General features: G+C 42.1%; 2 protein-coding genes across 2 annotated transcripts; one reads left to right on the top strand and one right to left on the bottom strand.

Annotated features, from left to right (window-relative positions):
- Positions 1 to 1906: 1906 nt before the first annotated feature.
- On the top strand, positions 1907 to 4700 carry LOC133927629 (putative F-box protein PP2-B12). The gene is made up of 5 exons (XM_062374077.1): positions 1907 to 2296; positions 2344 to 2460; positions 3524 to 3586; positions 3881 to 3971; positions 4314 to 4700. Exons 1-5 carry the CDS (start codon positions 2016 to 2018, stop codon positions 4365 to 4367), a joined length of 606 nt encoding a protein of 201 aa, XP_062230061.1. The 5' UTR covers positions 1907 to 2015; the 3' UTR covers positions 4368 to 4700.
- A 2871-nt stretch (positions 4701 to 7571) lies between these two features.
- Positions 7572 to 11139, bottom strand: LOC133926709 (alpha-1,3-arabinosyltransferase XAT3-like). The gene is made up of 6 exons (XM_062372734.1): positions 10619 to 11139; positions 10417 to 10521; positions 10283 to 10330; positions 10039 to 10158; positions 9722 to 9853; positions 7572 to 8998 (listed from the first exon to the last, which is right to left on the bottom strand). The coding sequence occupies exons 1-6, from the start codon at positions 10761 to 10763 to the stop codon at positions 7833 to 7835; spliced, it is 1716 nt and encodes a 571-aa protein (XP_062228718.1). The 5' UTR covers positions 10764 to 11139; the 3' UTR covers positions 7572 to 7832.
- Positions 11140 to 15389: the final 4250 nt, after the last annotated feature.

Raw genomic sequence — 15389 nt, 5'->3', positions numbered from 1 at the left:
CATAGCCTGGTTTCTCATTACAATTGGGTTGCTGACTCATGAGTCATGCTTGATCGAATAAGTAAATAAGTGCTCAAACTACATAGAGAGATATCATCCCTCACATATTTCGATATTAAATCATCGTTTATTTTTGTTGAAGTCTTCCATTGCGACTATCTCTAATCTTTGACACGCCTTTCCGCTCTAGTCATGCTCAAACTAGCTAGTGCTGCGCCACTGAGAGCAAGACGTTACAGCTTGCTGCTTCTGACGCTGCGCGAATGCTGTCGATGCCACGGATTGTTGATGATGAAGAAGAAACTGCAAACTTGTTTCAGTTTGACTGAAAAAGATAAGTGCACGTTACATCAAATCAGTAGGGATAGACATAGAGCATTAATGGATATTTGTGGATTCATACTAGTACAACTTATTTAAGAAACTAGCTATTTTGATGTCGTCAAAACAACTACTTAATCGATTGAGTTGGACTAAAATAGATTTACAGATAGATGGCTCCACGTCCATCCCTACGAATCAGAGACTAGTTGGCACCTAATGCAGGGAAGGGTGAAAACGGATCGGATACAAATCGAATAATCTATTTTTCACATTGTTATCTATATTTTAATATAAATATGAATATGAATATGAATCTGAATACCCTAGATTGTGAATACGAATTGGATTATTGTGCCATCTATTTTTTGATTGAATGGTCTAGATTGGTTAGAATATTATCAATTATTTAGAGATAATATAAGTAGTATATGAGAGAAGTATATGTAGTATAAAAGTATTTTTGGGAAAAAAGAAATAGTATGGTAGTTCTATCATGCAAATTCATATGTTTAATGTTTAGAGTGATCTGAATGCTGATTATTTGGTTAAATAATTATTTGGGAATTAAGTATAAAAAAAGATTGTAATGCACTTTAATGATACGATGGATAAATATTAATACTATGTCGTAATTACAGAAATATTCAATCACATGGACGGTCAGATTAAATTTATACTATCTCTTGGTTATAGGGAATATGAACCACCGCAAAAGCTCCTAAAATAACCTTCTTCATGTAGGTGTGGAATACAAGGTGGAATAGATAGTAGATATTCATAATATTCGATATTTATATATAACTAAATGTAAATGTGATATTGAAAAATTGTATCCAATTGACAGATAGATCGAATATAGATATATTCAAATTCGTTTCTAAGATATGAATATGCATATATTCGAGTCCTTTTTCAAAAATAGATATGGATATTGAAAATATCCGTATCCGAATATATAAAAATACTTTTATAAATATAAATAAGAGTAATATAAAATTCTATTCTTTTATTTGTTCTTTTACTAAATTCTTTCGATCCTACCTATTATATTATTATTTGGTATTGTACCACGTATATTACATCAATAAATTTGGACCTTTCATCTCCCATCTAACGGTATAAAATTATCTAAAGTCATAATATTATATTAAAAGTAGCTCTTAGTCTTAAGGTAGATGATCAATAAAAAAAATGAAGTTCCTTATATTAAATTCCCATTACACTTGTGTCAAATAAATTTACTATTTCATAATTTGTCGCTAAACCGTAGAATATTTACATACAATTGAATCTAACATATATGGATGCGGATTTGTATTCGAAAGTTATTTGGAGGCCACTGTAAAAATTTTCCATTTTAGATGCCTCGGAAACGAAATTATGTGCACAGGTATCTCGAAAGACACGCAGTTGAACACAAAAAGCTACACGCAAAAACAATGGTGATTGGCGCATCTTCGCAATCTAATCCTCCTCGATTTCTCGCGTCGTGATTGAGCCACATCATCAGAAAACATTGACCGTCGGATCAGTGTAAGAGGAGAGCCGTTCGATCGCGAACTATGAGGCGTCTTCGGGAGTCTTCCCGATTACATCAGTTTTCTTCCCCCGCTGCTCTGCTGCTTTCTCCTATCCTTCCCCTCCTCCCTCGATTGTGCTTCGGCTTCCTGAGACTCCGTCTGCGAGGCCACATGCCTGCCGGAGGAGCTCCTCTCCGTGGCGATCTCCTGCGCCGCGCCGCGTCGCACGACGCCTTCCGTGCCACCGCGGTCTCGCTGCCCTTCCGCGCCGCTGACGCCGTCTGGGCTTGCTTCCAGCCGCCCGGCCTCCCGCCGCTCTCCGACTGGGAGCTCTCTCCCGGGCCACTGTCCAAGGGGGCGCTGTTCAAGCTCCTCTCCGAACGACCTTTCCTCCTCGCCGACGGCTTCACGGTACGGAAGAGCTCTTCTTTTTCTCCTTTCTATTCTGCAGTGCAGGCTACTCGATCAATCGACTGAACGGTGGCTTTTCTGTGCAAAGCATGTGGCTGGACAGGGAGACCGGCACCAAATTCTACATGCTGTCGGCGAGGGCCCTGTGCATCGTCTTGGGCGATACGCTACAGTACTGGAGCTGGATCCCTCACACTGACTCAAGGTCCGCCAAGTCTTTCTTATGTCTCGCGCTCTAACTCCGATGTGACTGTGCACAATATTTATCGTTGTTAAATGCCATTGGCTGCTGCGTCCAATTGCAATTCAGCTAGATAGGAAGCTTATAAAGTTGAAACTTGCAATTGTGTATGGTGGGATGGTAGATGCAGAAACTCTCTGAATAGAAAACATAGAATAGGGATTTTGCTATGATTTCAAGTTACTATTGTTTTAGAACAATCGTAGCACTTCTATGATGATGTCAAGAGTCCTAAATTCACATCATTTTAATTTGGAAATTATAACTAACTCTACCTCTGTCCATGGTGCTTCCCACACATGACCAAATGCTGTTCTATTCTTTTTCTTGCTTTCAAGAGCAAAAGTACATGGCCTTTCAACTTTGATTTCCTTACTGAACTCATCATAGGAACGGCACTTTGCACCAACAATACCTGTAGAGCCGTTCATCTCTTCCCTTGCGCTATTGGCTTCTTCCTCGGAGGCAAATTTCACAAAGCCGAATCCTTTTGGTGTGTTGGTCACCTTATCCATGATAACCGTAGCTGCACTCAAACAAGAAGCTCCAACTTGGGTAATAATATCAGGCACATCAAGTATTAACAGAAGTTTATTCCGGCAAGTGATAAGATAGACCTTCTATTACTTGGCCGTACCGCGAGAAAGCTTCTGCTAGGCTGTCTTCAGTCACAAATTGTGATTGTCCTGCAGTAAGGATAGAAGACTCAGAGGAGGCTATAGAAACGACAGATGTGGGCACAATTTTTCAAAAGAGCATTGCACAATAGTTTCCTACTGGTCCCAGTGATTATCAAATCTATATGGTATTTGTGTTTTAATCCCCAATGAAAAAATCAGCTCAGATGCTTCTCACAAATCTCAGATTTCAAATAATATTAGTCCTATGCAACACTGTGTTAAGATCAACATGACCAACAACTGATATTAGTGTGAATATTTGTAGTTAACAACTTGGCATATTCAGTGTAAAGCAGCATATATTAACAAAATACCACATATGATCACCACATTTGCCGTGTATGGAGGAGCAGGACAGAGATTATGGCAGCCATCACCGCATGGCAAGGAGACCTCTTTGAAGCTCATAGGTTTGTGCCCTTCCTTTGTTGATTAATTTGGCTTCAGCTGTGATGCCAATTGTTTATGATGTTGCCTGTACAAAGTTGGATGACCAATTGTTTGTGATGCACTTTATTAGCATGTCTTGATTGCAAAGTTCGATAGATTTCTGCAATCCAACTATTCCTGGGATATAGACATGATGCAATAGATATAGACAAGCACTGGAAATGACGAATTGACCAACATCAACTTGTGTTTTTAGTAAATTCTCTTCTAAAGTTCTGTTCTGACCCCTGGATACTGTTTTTGTAATAGGGAAGTTATCAAAAATGGGGTGGCAACATTTCAATCCTGATGGATGTGTGGTTTGGGCATTTTGCTACAAGGGAAGCGAAGATACCAAGGAAATTAGTGAGCGAATTCATTTTGTCAGTTGTATGTAGCAGTTAGGAGAAGCAAGTGACTGTTAGCAGTTAGAACAATGTTGGAGCTTCAGGAATAGATATTGACATGCAGAATTTTAGCTCGGTTAATGAAATAGAGAGATAAATGTAAGAAGGCATCAAAAGATAATCCATGACGTAGGTGATCGAGATGTGTAATGATTCAAAACACAGATAGACTGCAATATTTGTTTATAAATTTAAAAACTCCTCAACGGAACACTGCTATCAACTGTTGTACAAATTCATTTGTTCTTTTTTGTTGCTGTCATCTTTCTCATCGTCATTTATCCTTTTTCTTTTTTTGCAGGATCACCACACCAACAACGTTCTAATGCGGCTCTTTTGTGTTTGGATCTGGTAGCGGCTCTGAATAATTGCAGAAGAAGAAGGCTTTTCTTTTCCCTCCTCTCATGCAGCCCGAGCCAACATCCGAGGCAGCCCATCTAACCCCACCGCCTATCCCTTGTCTGTACAACCTCACCTCCTACTCCTAGACCAGAACTGAGAAAGTGATGGGCGATGCCGTGGCGTGCGGAGTCAGCACTTGGGCAGCCTTCATGCTCTTTTGTGTAATATAGACAACTTAAACATGGTACTGAATTTTCCACGTAGTCAGACTTCAAGTGTACAACAAATCTGTACAGATATAATCTAAATATCTTTGATTCCATAACTCCATTTGGATTTCTCCCTCCGTATTGATGTCTCAGGTTTCTGGTATTTGTAGTTCTCTTATTGGGTTTCTGGTATTTGCAAAGCTACTTGCAAAGGAGGTCAGTGTTATTATCATGCCCAGTGGACAATGTTGCTATGACGTCCACAGCAACCTGCATAAATGTCTCCTCCATTGTTCTGTTATTCCGTGCCAAGCATGGTTTTCTTCCACTTGGACAACGACATTGTCACAGAAGCAGAAAAATGAGTGACGGGTTATATGATCTGTCACCGATGATAATAGTGATGGATTATGGTTATGATATATTACTAATGACAACTTATCAATGATGCATCATCCTATGCCGGTCATAGGTGTTCGGTTAAAGTTATGATCCGTTAATTATGATCATTCATCAGTGTCGGGTCATCTTAGTCAGTTATTAGTGATGGATCAAATTATGATATATCATCAATGATTAACTTATTAGTGATGGGTATCCTAACTAGTCATTTGATCTATTACTAATGACTAACTTATCGATGACATTTATAGTTGTTTTTATAGATGTACATGATCGATATGTACATAGAGTTATCATTTCACATGGTGCAAAAGTGTATATACTCCTAGTTTATACCATATGTGTGTCTATATATGTATAGTGGTATATCTATATACTTCAGTTATTCTATGTTATTTTTCTCTAATCATTAGGGATGTATATACAATGCAGCCTTAGGAATATATGTATATGATGCTAAAAGAATTATTTTTATTTTATTTTCTGTTATTTTTTCTCACCTATGTAGTACTCGAATAGGAACCATTGTATATTTCTGCTCAAGTTTGATGTAAGAGGTAGTGGTTATGAACATAAACGTGCATTCCGAAAACGGTATAGAAACTCGATCTTTCAGTCCATTTTTGGCCTTAAAAAAATTCGCTGAAACCAACAAAGTGAGGGAGCAACGGATTAACTTTTTATGTAGATATCCGTAGAGTAAAAAAACCATCAAAATCGAAGTCTGTATGCAAAAGTTATACCTATTTTATAAAAGCTACTCTGGGTCACCTATCAAATTACAATTTGGTAAAAAATCAGTCATAAGTAGACCCGTTACTTATGATAGTCATAAAAGAATAAAATATCCGGTTTTGTTCAGAACACATGTGAGGGTTCCTTGAGAACATTTGCTATTTCTCATGGTTATGACCCGTCACTTATGACTTTTGGTAAAAAATGTTAAAAGGATAAAATATTCGATTTCCTTCAGAGCGTACGTGAGGGTGAGGTGGCAAGGTGCAATGCACGCGAGCAGAGGTTGCGAGTTCGGTTCGTACGAAACAAATAGCATGTGACATGTGGTACGTGGTGATGGCCCCTACATTGGGATGACTCAGGTGAAAAATATATTTTTTGACTTTTTTCATGTTCGAAAAACACGAAAATATTCATCAATCATAACTGACGGGTGATAACTATGATTCATTATTTATGACTTTCTTTTATAAGTGACGGGTCACAGTTATAACTTGTTATTTATGACCTTCATCAGTAACGAGTCAAGTGGTGATCCGTCACCAATGACCTCATTAGTAACAGGTCCTTACCCGTCACTGATGATTAGTTATCAGTGATTCATTCTGAGTGACGGGTGCGGGATCTTTCACCCATACGATTATCATCCGTCACTTATAAACTTTTTTCATGTAGTGCGGTGAATGAAAGCAAAACTATACTCGAAACCTATTCAAAGGTTTGGTATGCTTCACACTTAATCAATGTTGTTAATATCGATACAATAATATAGCATCTACTAATCTCCAAATGGAGCTATAAAATGCCACCTGGCTTTTGCTTTTAGCTTCAGTTTTGTGTTTGTTGCTAGAATCCACCAAGATCAAAACACCTTCAGAAAATGTGGAAACATTGTTATTGACATGTAGGATTTTAGACAGGCTTGTAGATTTCTTAACATATGAAAGGTCCAAGAAATAACCAGGCATATTTTTACTTCAGCATATTAGGGCAGGATTTGACACAACACAAATAACTAGGTGCAAATAGAGCTTTTGCTTCCTTCTTATCTATGTACCATTTGTTTTAAGATTCTTTTATACATATTCCATTAACACTATAGCATAAACACTATCACACCGCTATTCAATTCACATACTATAATAATGGTTACGTGTAGTCAACGAGAGTTATATAGGAGAAATTCTTTGAAATAATTGCACAAGTAATGTTGTAGCTGACATACGAGGTTCAATGAGAGTTGACTCCCGTGTCAACGGTGATGTCACGCATATAGTTAAGTTATAGGAACCGCACCTTATATAGCTCGCCAACCATTTTTCTTGCGCTTCATCTGATCTTTTAGGGGTGCAACCACCGGTTTAACCCGATAGTCTCTAAGGCCAGTGCATGGCTCAGCCCGTTCGGCAAAAGTCCATCCCAATGCTCTCGCTCCGGCAGCGAGTCTGTCCCGACGTGAGCGCTCACAAGCCTGGTCGCCTTCGTCATCAGAGCCGGCTATTTTCAGCCAACCACGAGTTCAACCATACCAGGCCATAACAAAAGCAACTGGCCATTGTTCAACGCAGCCGAAGTCAGGTACGGTCAAAGACTGGTAGTTTAACTAGCTTGTCCCCAGTACATCACATGCTTAAAGCACAATCACATGTTTCTTGACAATCTTGTGTTTTCCTGGACCACATGTACTGGCAAGCGCACAATGTGGGAGCAAGGGTGGTTGACCAATAATTTGATGGATCCCAAGACACATCGCTTTATAACCAGTTAAAATTAGTAGAGTACAAGTAACATGAAGTCAACTGATTCTCCACAACCCAAAATATTATTGCAGGATGATATAAGAAAGGTGGCACATGGCAGACAAAAAATGACTACAGAAACATTTGATATTCTTTTTCGAGGAGGCTATACATGATTAGAATGAATTTCGTTCCATCTTTGCACCGACGGCAATTTATACAGTATACACAATAGTTTCTAAACCAGTTTCTACAATTTCGACAATACGCACCTTCTCGTCATGTAGGGACAGAACGAACAACAAATTTTACTAAAAGGCAACGAATGGTAAAAAATGGACTGTATACAAGAATCTCAAACACCATTGCCCAATAGCGAATCCACGACCTTTATGGGTTGAGGTTATCCAGTGCCTCGAGGAGAACATGCCTGAACCTCTTGCCATCCAGCTTCACATTCTGCTTGTCCATGAAGGTCTGCCTGATGAAGTCGAATCCACGCTTGTGGAACGAAATAGGGTTCTTGAAGATCGCATGGTCACTGGGGTATTGATCCGTGAGGCTGCTCTCGTCGACGCTGATGCTGTATTGCTTGTATCGCAGGCCCATGAGCTCCGCTGGGTTGCCGAAATCGGTGCGGGATACCCATTCCAGCCCGCCCCACGGCACTATCTGAATCAGCGCGGCATTCTGTGGCAAGTACACACAGTTTGTGAGGCCAGCTCCATGGACTCCCATCATCACGTCGACGGAGTTAACCAGCCTGGCGAACCTGGAGATATCTGAGCTCACATTGGCCTCATCAATCACTACCTCAAAGCCGAGCTCCTCAGCCATTGCAATGATCTCATCGAGGTTGAGGAACATTCTTGTACGGTGCCTCTTGATGATAAGCAATCTGGGCTTGACCTTAGGGTACTCTCCGAGCACGGTAACGGTGTCCCTGCCCAGTGAGTAAGCTCCGCGCATGAATCTGCTGAAATCAACCATCGAATAGTTGTGTGGGGCCTTCGACGAGTCGATTGTGAACTCCATGTAAGCATGCAGGCCGACGATGACATGCTTGAAGCAATGCACCTGGTCATCCTTGCTGAAATCGATCACAGGGTATTTGGATAACTTCTGGAGCACAGTCTGATACTTGATCGTCCACCATAGTGCCATGTCTGTTATAAGGAACTGAACTTCTCCATTGAACTCGCTTGCAGTCGTGAAAAGAGGAACCATCACATCCGTAAAGTCATGGAACAGATTTCCGGTGTATCCTGTCAATGAAAATATCACAGCAGGCACATCGTGGTACTTGGTGCATTCAGGGGCCACTTTGCTTGATTTCACTGTCAGCTCAGTGATATGGCTAAGGCAGAACTCGTCCCCTTTCCGAGGGTATGGCTTTATTTTCCACAGCTCATCTCTCTGCGAACCTTCAGGCTCCATGTACAAGATCGAAGTGGCATTCGGGTGAACAATAACATCACCACGCATCTCACACACATTTGCTCTAAAATTTGAGAAATCACACAAAGGCTTGCTCCCCTGCTGGACATTGCTCGTACCTGTCAAGTGGAAGGTACTACATCAGCAACACGCTAATGATCAGTAAAAAGGGCAGGCAGAGACAGCTGGGCCAACACAGGGGAGATAGAAACACTTTGGTCCAAGCTAGTGATAGTGAGGCATGAATAATAAGAGCTCCAATGGTTCACAGCCAAAAAAAGAGAGAGAGAGCTCCCTATAACATGAAGTAATCAATGGAACAATGTTTCCCAAAAAAAAAAAAAATCAATGGAACAATGGGTGTCACCAAAAACGTTCTCAGATTAATATGATATAATCGGACGTACTGGACCCACAAACCTACTCCCTCCATTCAATAATGTTCCCATTTCTCTTGAAAGTCTCCGCTTCAAAATATTTTGTATGTAACATTTTCACTCTCTAACCTTAATTTACTGATGTGAACAGGTTTAATGATCGTAGCATATTATAAAAATTGGGCTCTGTGACGCATTTCTCACTGACTTAATTTAGACGTAGTGCAGTGTCGGTTTATGCAAATATTGTGACAGAAAGAGAGTATGGATATCTGATGAAAATTGCCAAGTTAGAAGTGTTTGTCAGACTGCTTGGTTCAGACCAGACATCGTTCTAGCATGTGCTGATTAAAGAGTGTTTGCTGGTACTATCTCTGTATTGGCACATGAAACCAAATCAAGCTCTTTAATGGAGGACAAGAACAACACACGAATGGGGTAGGATGGCATAGCATGGGTACATACCGTCTTGCTTGGCATTTTCGGTGTCACGAATGGTATAATTGGAAACGGTTGGGAGGGTGACTTTATGCTTCTCCCCTGCCGTGTGCCCACGCTCCTTCTCCTTCCCTTTCCGCTCCCCGTCACCTCCACCGCCTGACGTTTCATCGTATGAGTAATTCAGTCAAAAGAGAAATCCAAAAAGAAAACTTCAACTATCCATCTCAGCTATGAGGATCAAATCATGGATCTACAAACACCGACGGAAACGAAACGATTCGGTTGCGAATTCCGGGTGTCCGGACAAGGGACTGATGTGCCACTCAACTGCGACGCCTCACCTAACGTCTCCTCGTCGGATGTATGGCCGCTGCCGTCCTTGTCAGGGGTCAGCTCCGTCATTCCGCTGGTCGGGTCCAGCTCGTTCAGCACCCGGCTCTCTTCCTCCTCGCCTTTGGTCCCTGCAGCCAGAGATTAAAACCGGCCGTACCCAACGTTACTCGAGCAATAAGATAAGGTAGTAAAATTTGAGAAAGAAAGAACACCTTTCAGGTAAAAATTAGCACGAAAGGAGAAGGAATTAACCTTTTGGTTTCACATAGGCTTCGTCGTCCACCACTCTGGGATCTCCACCTGAAGAAGGAAATATCCCAAGTTATTTTTCGAGAAAATTCGGAGTGCGGAGAATTAGGCGGAGTACGAGGAGTGGAAGGGCTTACGGAGAGCGTCGGTGGAGGTCTTCCAGGACGTGGCGGGGGGCGAGTTGACCTTCTGCTGGATCAGGATGGACGTCGGCGCCTGGTCCACCGGTAGCTTGCCGTTCACTGCGTAAACCGCAAGAAAAGAGAACGAGACGGCGTAGTTAGTTAAAGAAGTTCAAGTGCTACGAGAGGGAGGTGAATTTTTTGTGTCTTTACTTACGGCTGAAGAGGATGGCATCGGGCTTGGAGACGACGACGAAGGTGAGGGAGACGAGGAAGAAGCCGACGACGATGACCAGCAGCCGGAACCGCCGCGACTCCTGCCGGAGGCCCCGGACCAGCTTCGGCCGCTCCCCCGCCTTCATCCTGCCCCCGCCTTCCTGCCCTTTTCCGCTTCTTGGACCCAACCCAAGGAGAGAGGCGTGCAAGAAGCCAAGAAGAGAGGGACGAGAGGAGGCTGGGGGAGAGAGAACGAAGCACAGGAGGAAGCAAGAAGAAGACGCAGTCAGGCTTGGCTTCGTGCGTGCTCCTCTGTATCTATGTGCGCCTCGGACCAGAGCGGAAGGGGTGGGTGATGGACTGCTGTGGGTGGGGAGTGAGGACTAGTGGCTACTTGGGCGCTCCACCGCTGCGGCAGCTAGGCTGGCAGGCTGCCGAGTTTCGTAGGGCTTTCCTTCCTCTGCTCTATTATTGCCTTTCCCTTTGTTTAATCCGTGTCTTGCATCGTTGGAAGAGGTCTGCGCGCCGATGGGTCACGCCGTTCCGGTTTTTTATGGGATGCATCCCAGCGGCTTGACTGGGAAAAGTCCAGTGTGACAAAATAAAGCTAACAAAGAATCCGTGTCTTATCAAAGGATAGCAATTGATGTCAACTAAAAGAGAAGGCACAGCGATAGATATCAGCTAAAAAATAGCAATAGATATCAGCTAAAAAATAGCATAGATGTCGTCTAAAATGGATAGCAATAGGCATATACTATCGTATAACTGGACAATACTAACTAGGGATGCAATTCCATATAAATCCAGATATTAGCTTAACGGGCAGGTTACTGGGAAAAAATCAGCTTGTTTCAAACATTTGCAACTTGGTTTTGGAAATGTTCAGGTCAATTTCAAATTTTAAACTCAAATAAAAGAAATCTCAACTTTGTTTGAAACCTTTCAGTTCGATTAGGTAACTTCAAGTCAACTAGGAATCTTTTTTACTACTTGGTTTTGAAATGATTCAACTCAATTTTGGAGAGATTCAGCTAGAATCAAGAAAAAAAATCAACTCAATTTTGAAATTAGGGTTAGGAGGACATCCTTTGCTAGTGAGGCAAGGGTTCAATCACTCTGCCTGCAGCATCACCCCCTCCCCTTCTTAGTCAATCGTCGACCAAGGAAAATATTTTCAGCTGGTTACCAATGAAAAACCCGATTTTTTGGTTTTACCGGTGGGTTCCGGTAAAAACATCAAGCGGTTATAAAATTTCAGCTATATTTGTATTTAAGTGAATAAGTTCTGGTCTTAGGTAACTTCACAACTCAGTAGCTAGCTGAATGTTAGTTCCTACTATGCATGCACTACGTCCTAGGTTCCATTCCCAATCCTCTTTTTTCTTGAGTTTTCTGCACAACTTTGCACTGCCATGTGGGTCCCATGAAAAAATTTGGGGAAAAAGTCATTTGGGATTTTGGTAGAATCAAAGCCTTGACCTCTATCCGGACAAGGCCATGCCACCATGCTATCAGCACAGCTGTGCTATGTGTTGGCTCTTTGTCATATTTATACCTTATTTAAAAATTTCATTCAAGAAATCTGAGAAGGTTCTAAAATTTCCAGTTAATAGGTTTACCCGTGACCTCCGATAAAAAATATTTACTGAAAATATAAACATTGCCATCAACCACCACGCTCTAGGGAACCTTTCTCTAGGTTCCTCCGCCGCAACAGTTGAAGTCCAGGCTCCAAACTTTTCTGAATACTCAGCCACCCACCTTTTCCCAGACAGTTGAATCTATGGAGGCTGATTATGATTGAGAGCAAGCTGCAGATAGCTCAGTGTACCAAAAGGGAAAGAGTTCTTTTCACTTCCCATCAACTTATTGTGCCAGCTCAGGAATGGTGGATAGCATACACTACCGCTTATGAGGATCCCCAAGAGATCACATGAGCAAAATTCCGTAATAGTTTTCGTGCACACCATGTCCCTGTAGGTGAAGTGAAACTGAAGAGGAAGGAGTTCCTCAACTGGAAACAAGGACCCATGACAATGAGAGAGTTGCTCACCAAGTTTACCCACCTCTCTCGTTATGCTCGCAACGATGTTGACACTGATGAAAATAAGCAGGACTGTTTCCTGGAGGGTCTCAACACTGGATTACAGTATGCCCTCTCAGCCAATGAGTACCCCAGTTTTCCAGAAACTGGTGCATAGTGTAGGGTAAAGGGTAGGCTACGCTCACCTAAAACAAAAATTTTCTACCGCATTCACCCAAGAAACCATGCTAGTAGGAGATTATAGGTCATTACCACTCGACGCGCAATGCATTGGAAGAAAAGTTGGAGTAAACCAATCCAACATCGTGCACATCAAACTCCTCGAGCAGCTTCTCGATCAGATCCATGACCAACCCCACGTAGGTGGTCACGCTCCCCAACCAACTCCGAGCAAGTGGTCATGCTCCTCGATCAATTCCTCTACCAGCTCCCGATCAGGTTTGTCGCCTCATCGACCAGTTTTGAGTGGTCATATCGTGTTGCCCGACCAGATCCGAGTTGTCGCGTTGTGCTCTGCGATCAGACGAGCAGATACATCGACCAGTTCATCACGGTCGGCGACCAGTCCCAAACATGTCATGATCAACTCACCGAGAATATCAGCGTTGCAATAGCAGCAATGCCTCTACGATATCCACACGTAGTGGGCAGAAACACCGAGCACCGATGTGCTAGCACCACACGCGCAGCTAGGGTTTTAGGAGATCATGTAGAAGCCTGCCCTACCCATGCCTCTCCTTATATAGAGCTCGCCAATAGGCTCCAATGTTGGAAGCCCTTTAGGACTCTAACTTCTGATGGATCACAATCCAATCTAAACCCATATACTAATCCAATTCCCATGTTTTTTCACAACCTATTAAGTGTGTGACACATTAGGTTCATGTACAAATGGCTATGACTCAGAAACCTTTTCCAAACCGAAATCAATAGCGGTCCCTAGCAGGACATGTTGACTCCTGAGTATACACAAAAGATCATATCGACTGAATCTTGATATACACATGCATCGGTCCCTTTGCTCACGATTAAAAAATCTGTGGTTCCTAATGGAATAGGTAACAAAGCTACTTTGCCGCCTAAGCTCAAGGTGAGATACGTACCATCCTTGTGATAGCTCGACCATACACTTGATCAAGTAGTTGATTTATCATGACAACTCTTTAATCATATTGGCATGGCCATGCACTTTCTAGATCCAACTACCTCGAGGGGCCCAGAGATATCTCTCCTGTTATCAAGGAAGGGCAAATTCCATCTTGATCGCTCACACCCCACGACATGTTTCATGACAAGCCCAAAAACTATCTTTGTGGCTACCCAGTTACGGAATAGTGTTTACCAACCTCAAAGTATACCACTACACATTCTGGGAATCAATAACGATCTCAGGTCTAAGGATCTTGTAGGTACACCATTTGAGATAACAACTGATGGCACATCATAAATAACAATCTCAGCAGTATCTCAAGGTGGGTCTATCCAACATCATATTATCTAACATAAATGTGTCCAAATTATTGACTTGGTATCTCTATACCTATGATCCATGAAACGTGATCCTCAATCAATTATGTGCTAATCCTATGTATCATAAAAACGATATGTGATCAGGAGTTGACTAAGAATAACATCATGATATGCGGTAATTGCTAAGATGATCCGGATAGACTTTAGCATTGCGACGAGCAAAAATATTTCATCATAATCAACACCTTGAATCTGCCTAAAACCATTTCAACCAATAGTGCCTTATAAATGTGAACATTTCCATCAACGTCTATCTTTTTCTTAAAAATCCATTTGCACTCAACTGCTTTGACGCCATCAGGTGGATCAACCAAGTTCCAGACTTGATTATCTTGCATGGATTCTATCTCGGATCTCATGGTTCCAAGACATCTCTCAGAGTCCCACCACCGCTTCCGAGTAAGTCTTAAATTCATTATTTCCCAATAATAATATATCACGCTGCTCCATGGTTAGGAACATAAACCTCTCAGGTGCGCGACTGATCCTTTCCGATCGTCGTGGGGCTGGTGTCTCCACAACATGTTTTGTAACATCCAATTGTGGTTCAGTAGGAGCTGAAACACTTTTTGATGGTTCCTGAATCTCTTCGAGTTGCATCATGCTCCCACTAATGTTCCTTGAGAGAAACTCTTTCTCCAGAAAAGCACTGTTCCGGGAGACGAACACTTTGCCTTCTTGCTGGTTATAAAAGTAATATCCTTTGGTTTCCCTAGGATACCCCACAAAGAAACATTCACCTAAACCACTGCATTTCCCTATCGCACCTCAACACAATGCAACGCCTTCTATAGTGGTGCATTATCTGATCTGGGAGTGAGCTTATCTGACGTCAAACGTTTTACATAGGCCTCACAACCCCAGATCTTAAGGACAGACAACCCGGGACGCTTCCCAGCCATGTCATGTGGTGTCTTCTCTACAGCTTTAGATGGAACCCTATTTAAAGTGAACGCAGTAGTTTCTAGAGCGTATCCCCAGAAGGATAATGGAAGATCAGCTTGGCTCATCATGGACTAAACCATGTGTAACAAAGTCTGGTTCGTCCGTTCAGACACTCCATTCCATTGAGGTGCCCCCGGTGGAGTCAACTGTGGAACAATTCTACATTGCTTTAGATGATCACCAAACTCATGACTCAAATATTCACCTCCACGATCAGATCGCAGAAATGTAATTGTCTTGCCAAGTTGAT

The sequence above is a fragment of the Phragmites australis genome, chromosome 8 (genome assembly GCF_958298935.1).
Source record: "Phragmites australis chromosome 8, lpPhrAust1.1, whole genome shotgun sequence".
NCBI lineage: Eukaryota > Viridiplantae > Streptophyta > Magnoliopsida > Poales > Poaceae > Phragmites > Phragmites australis.
The sequence above is the reverse complement of the archived record's forward strand: the minus strand, read 5'-3'. Positions and strand labels throughout refer to the sequence as shown.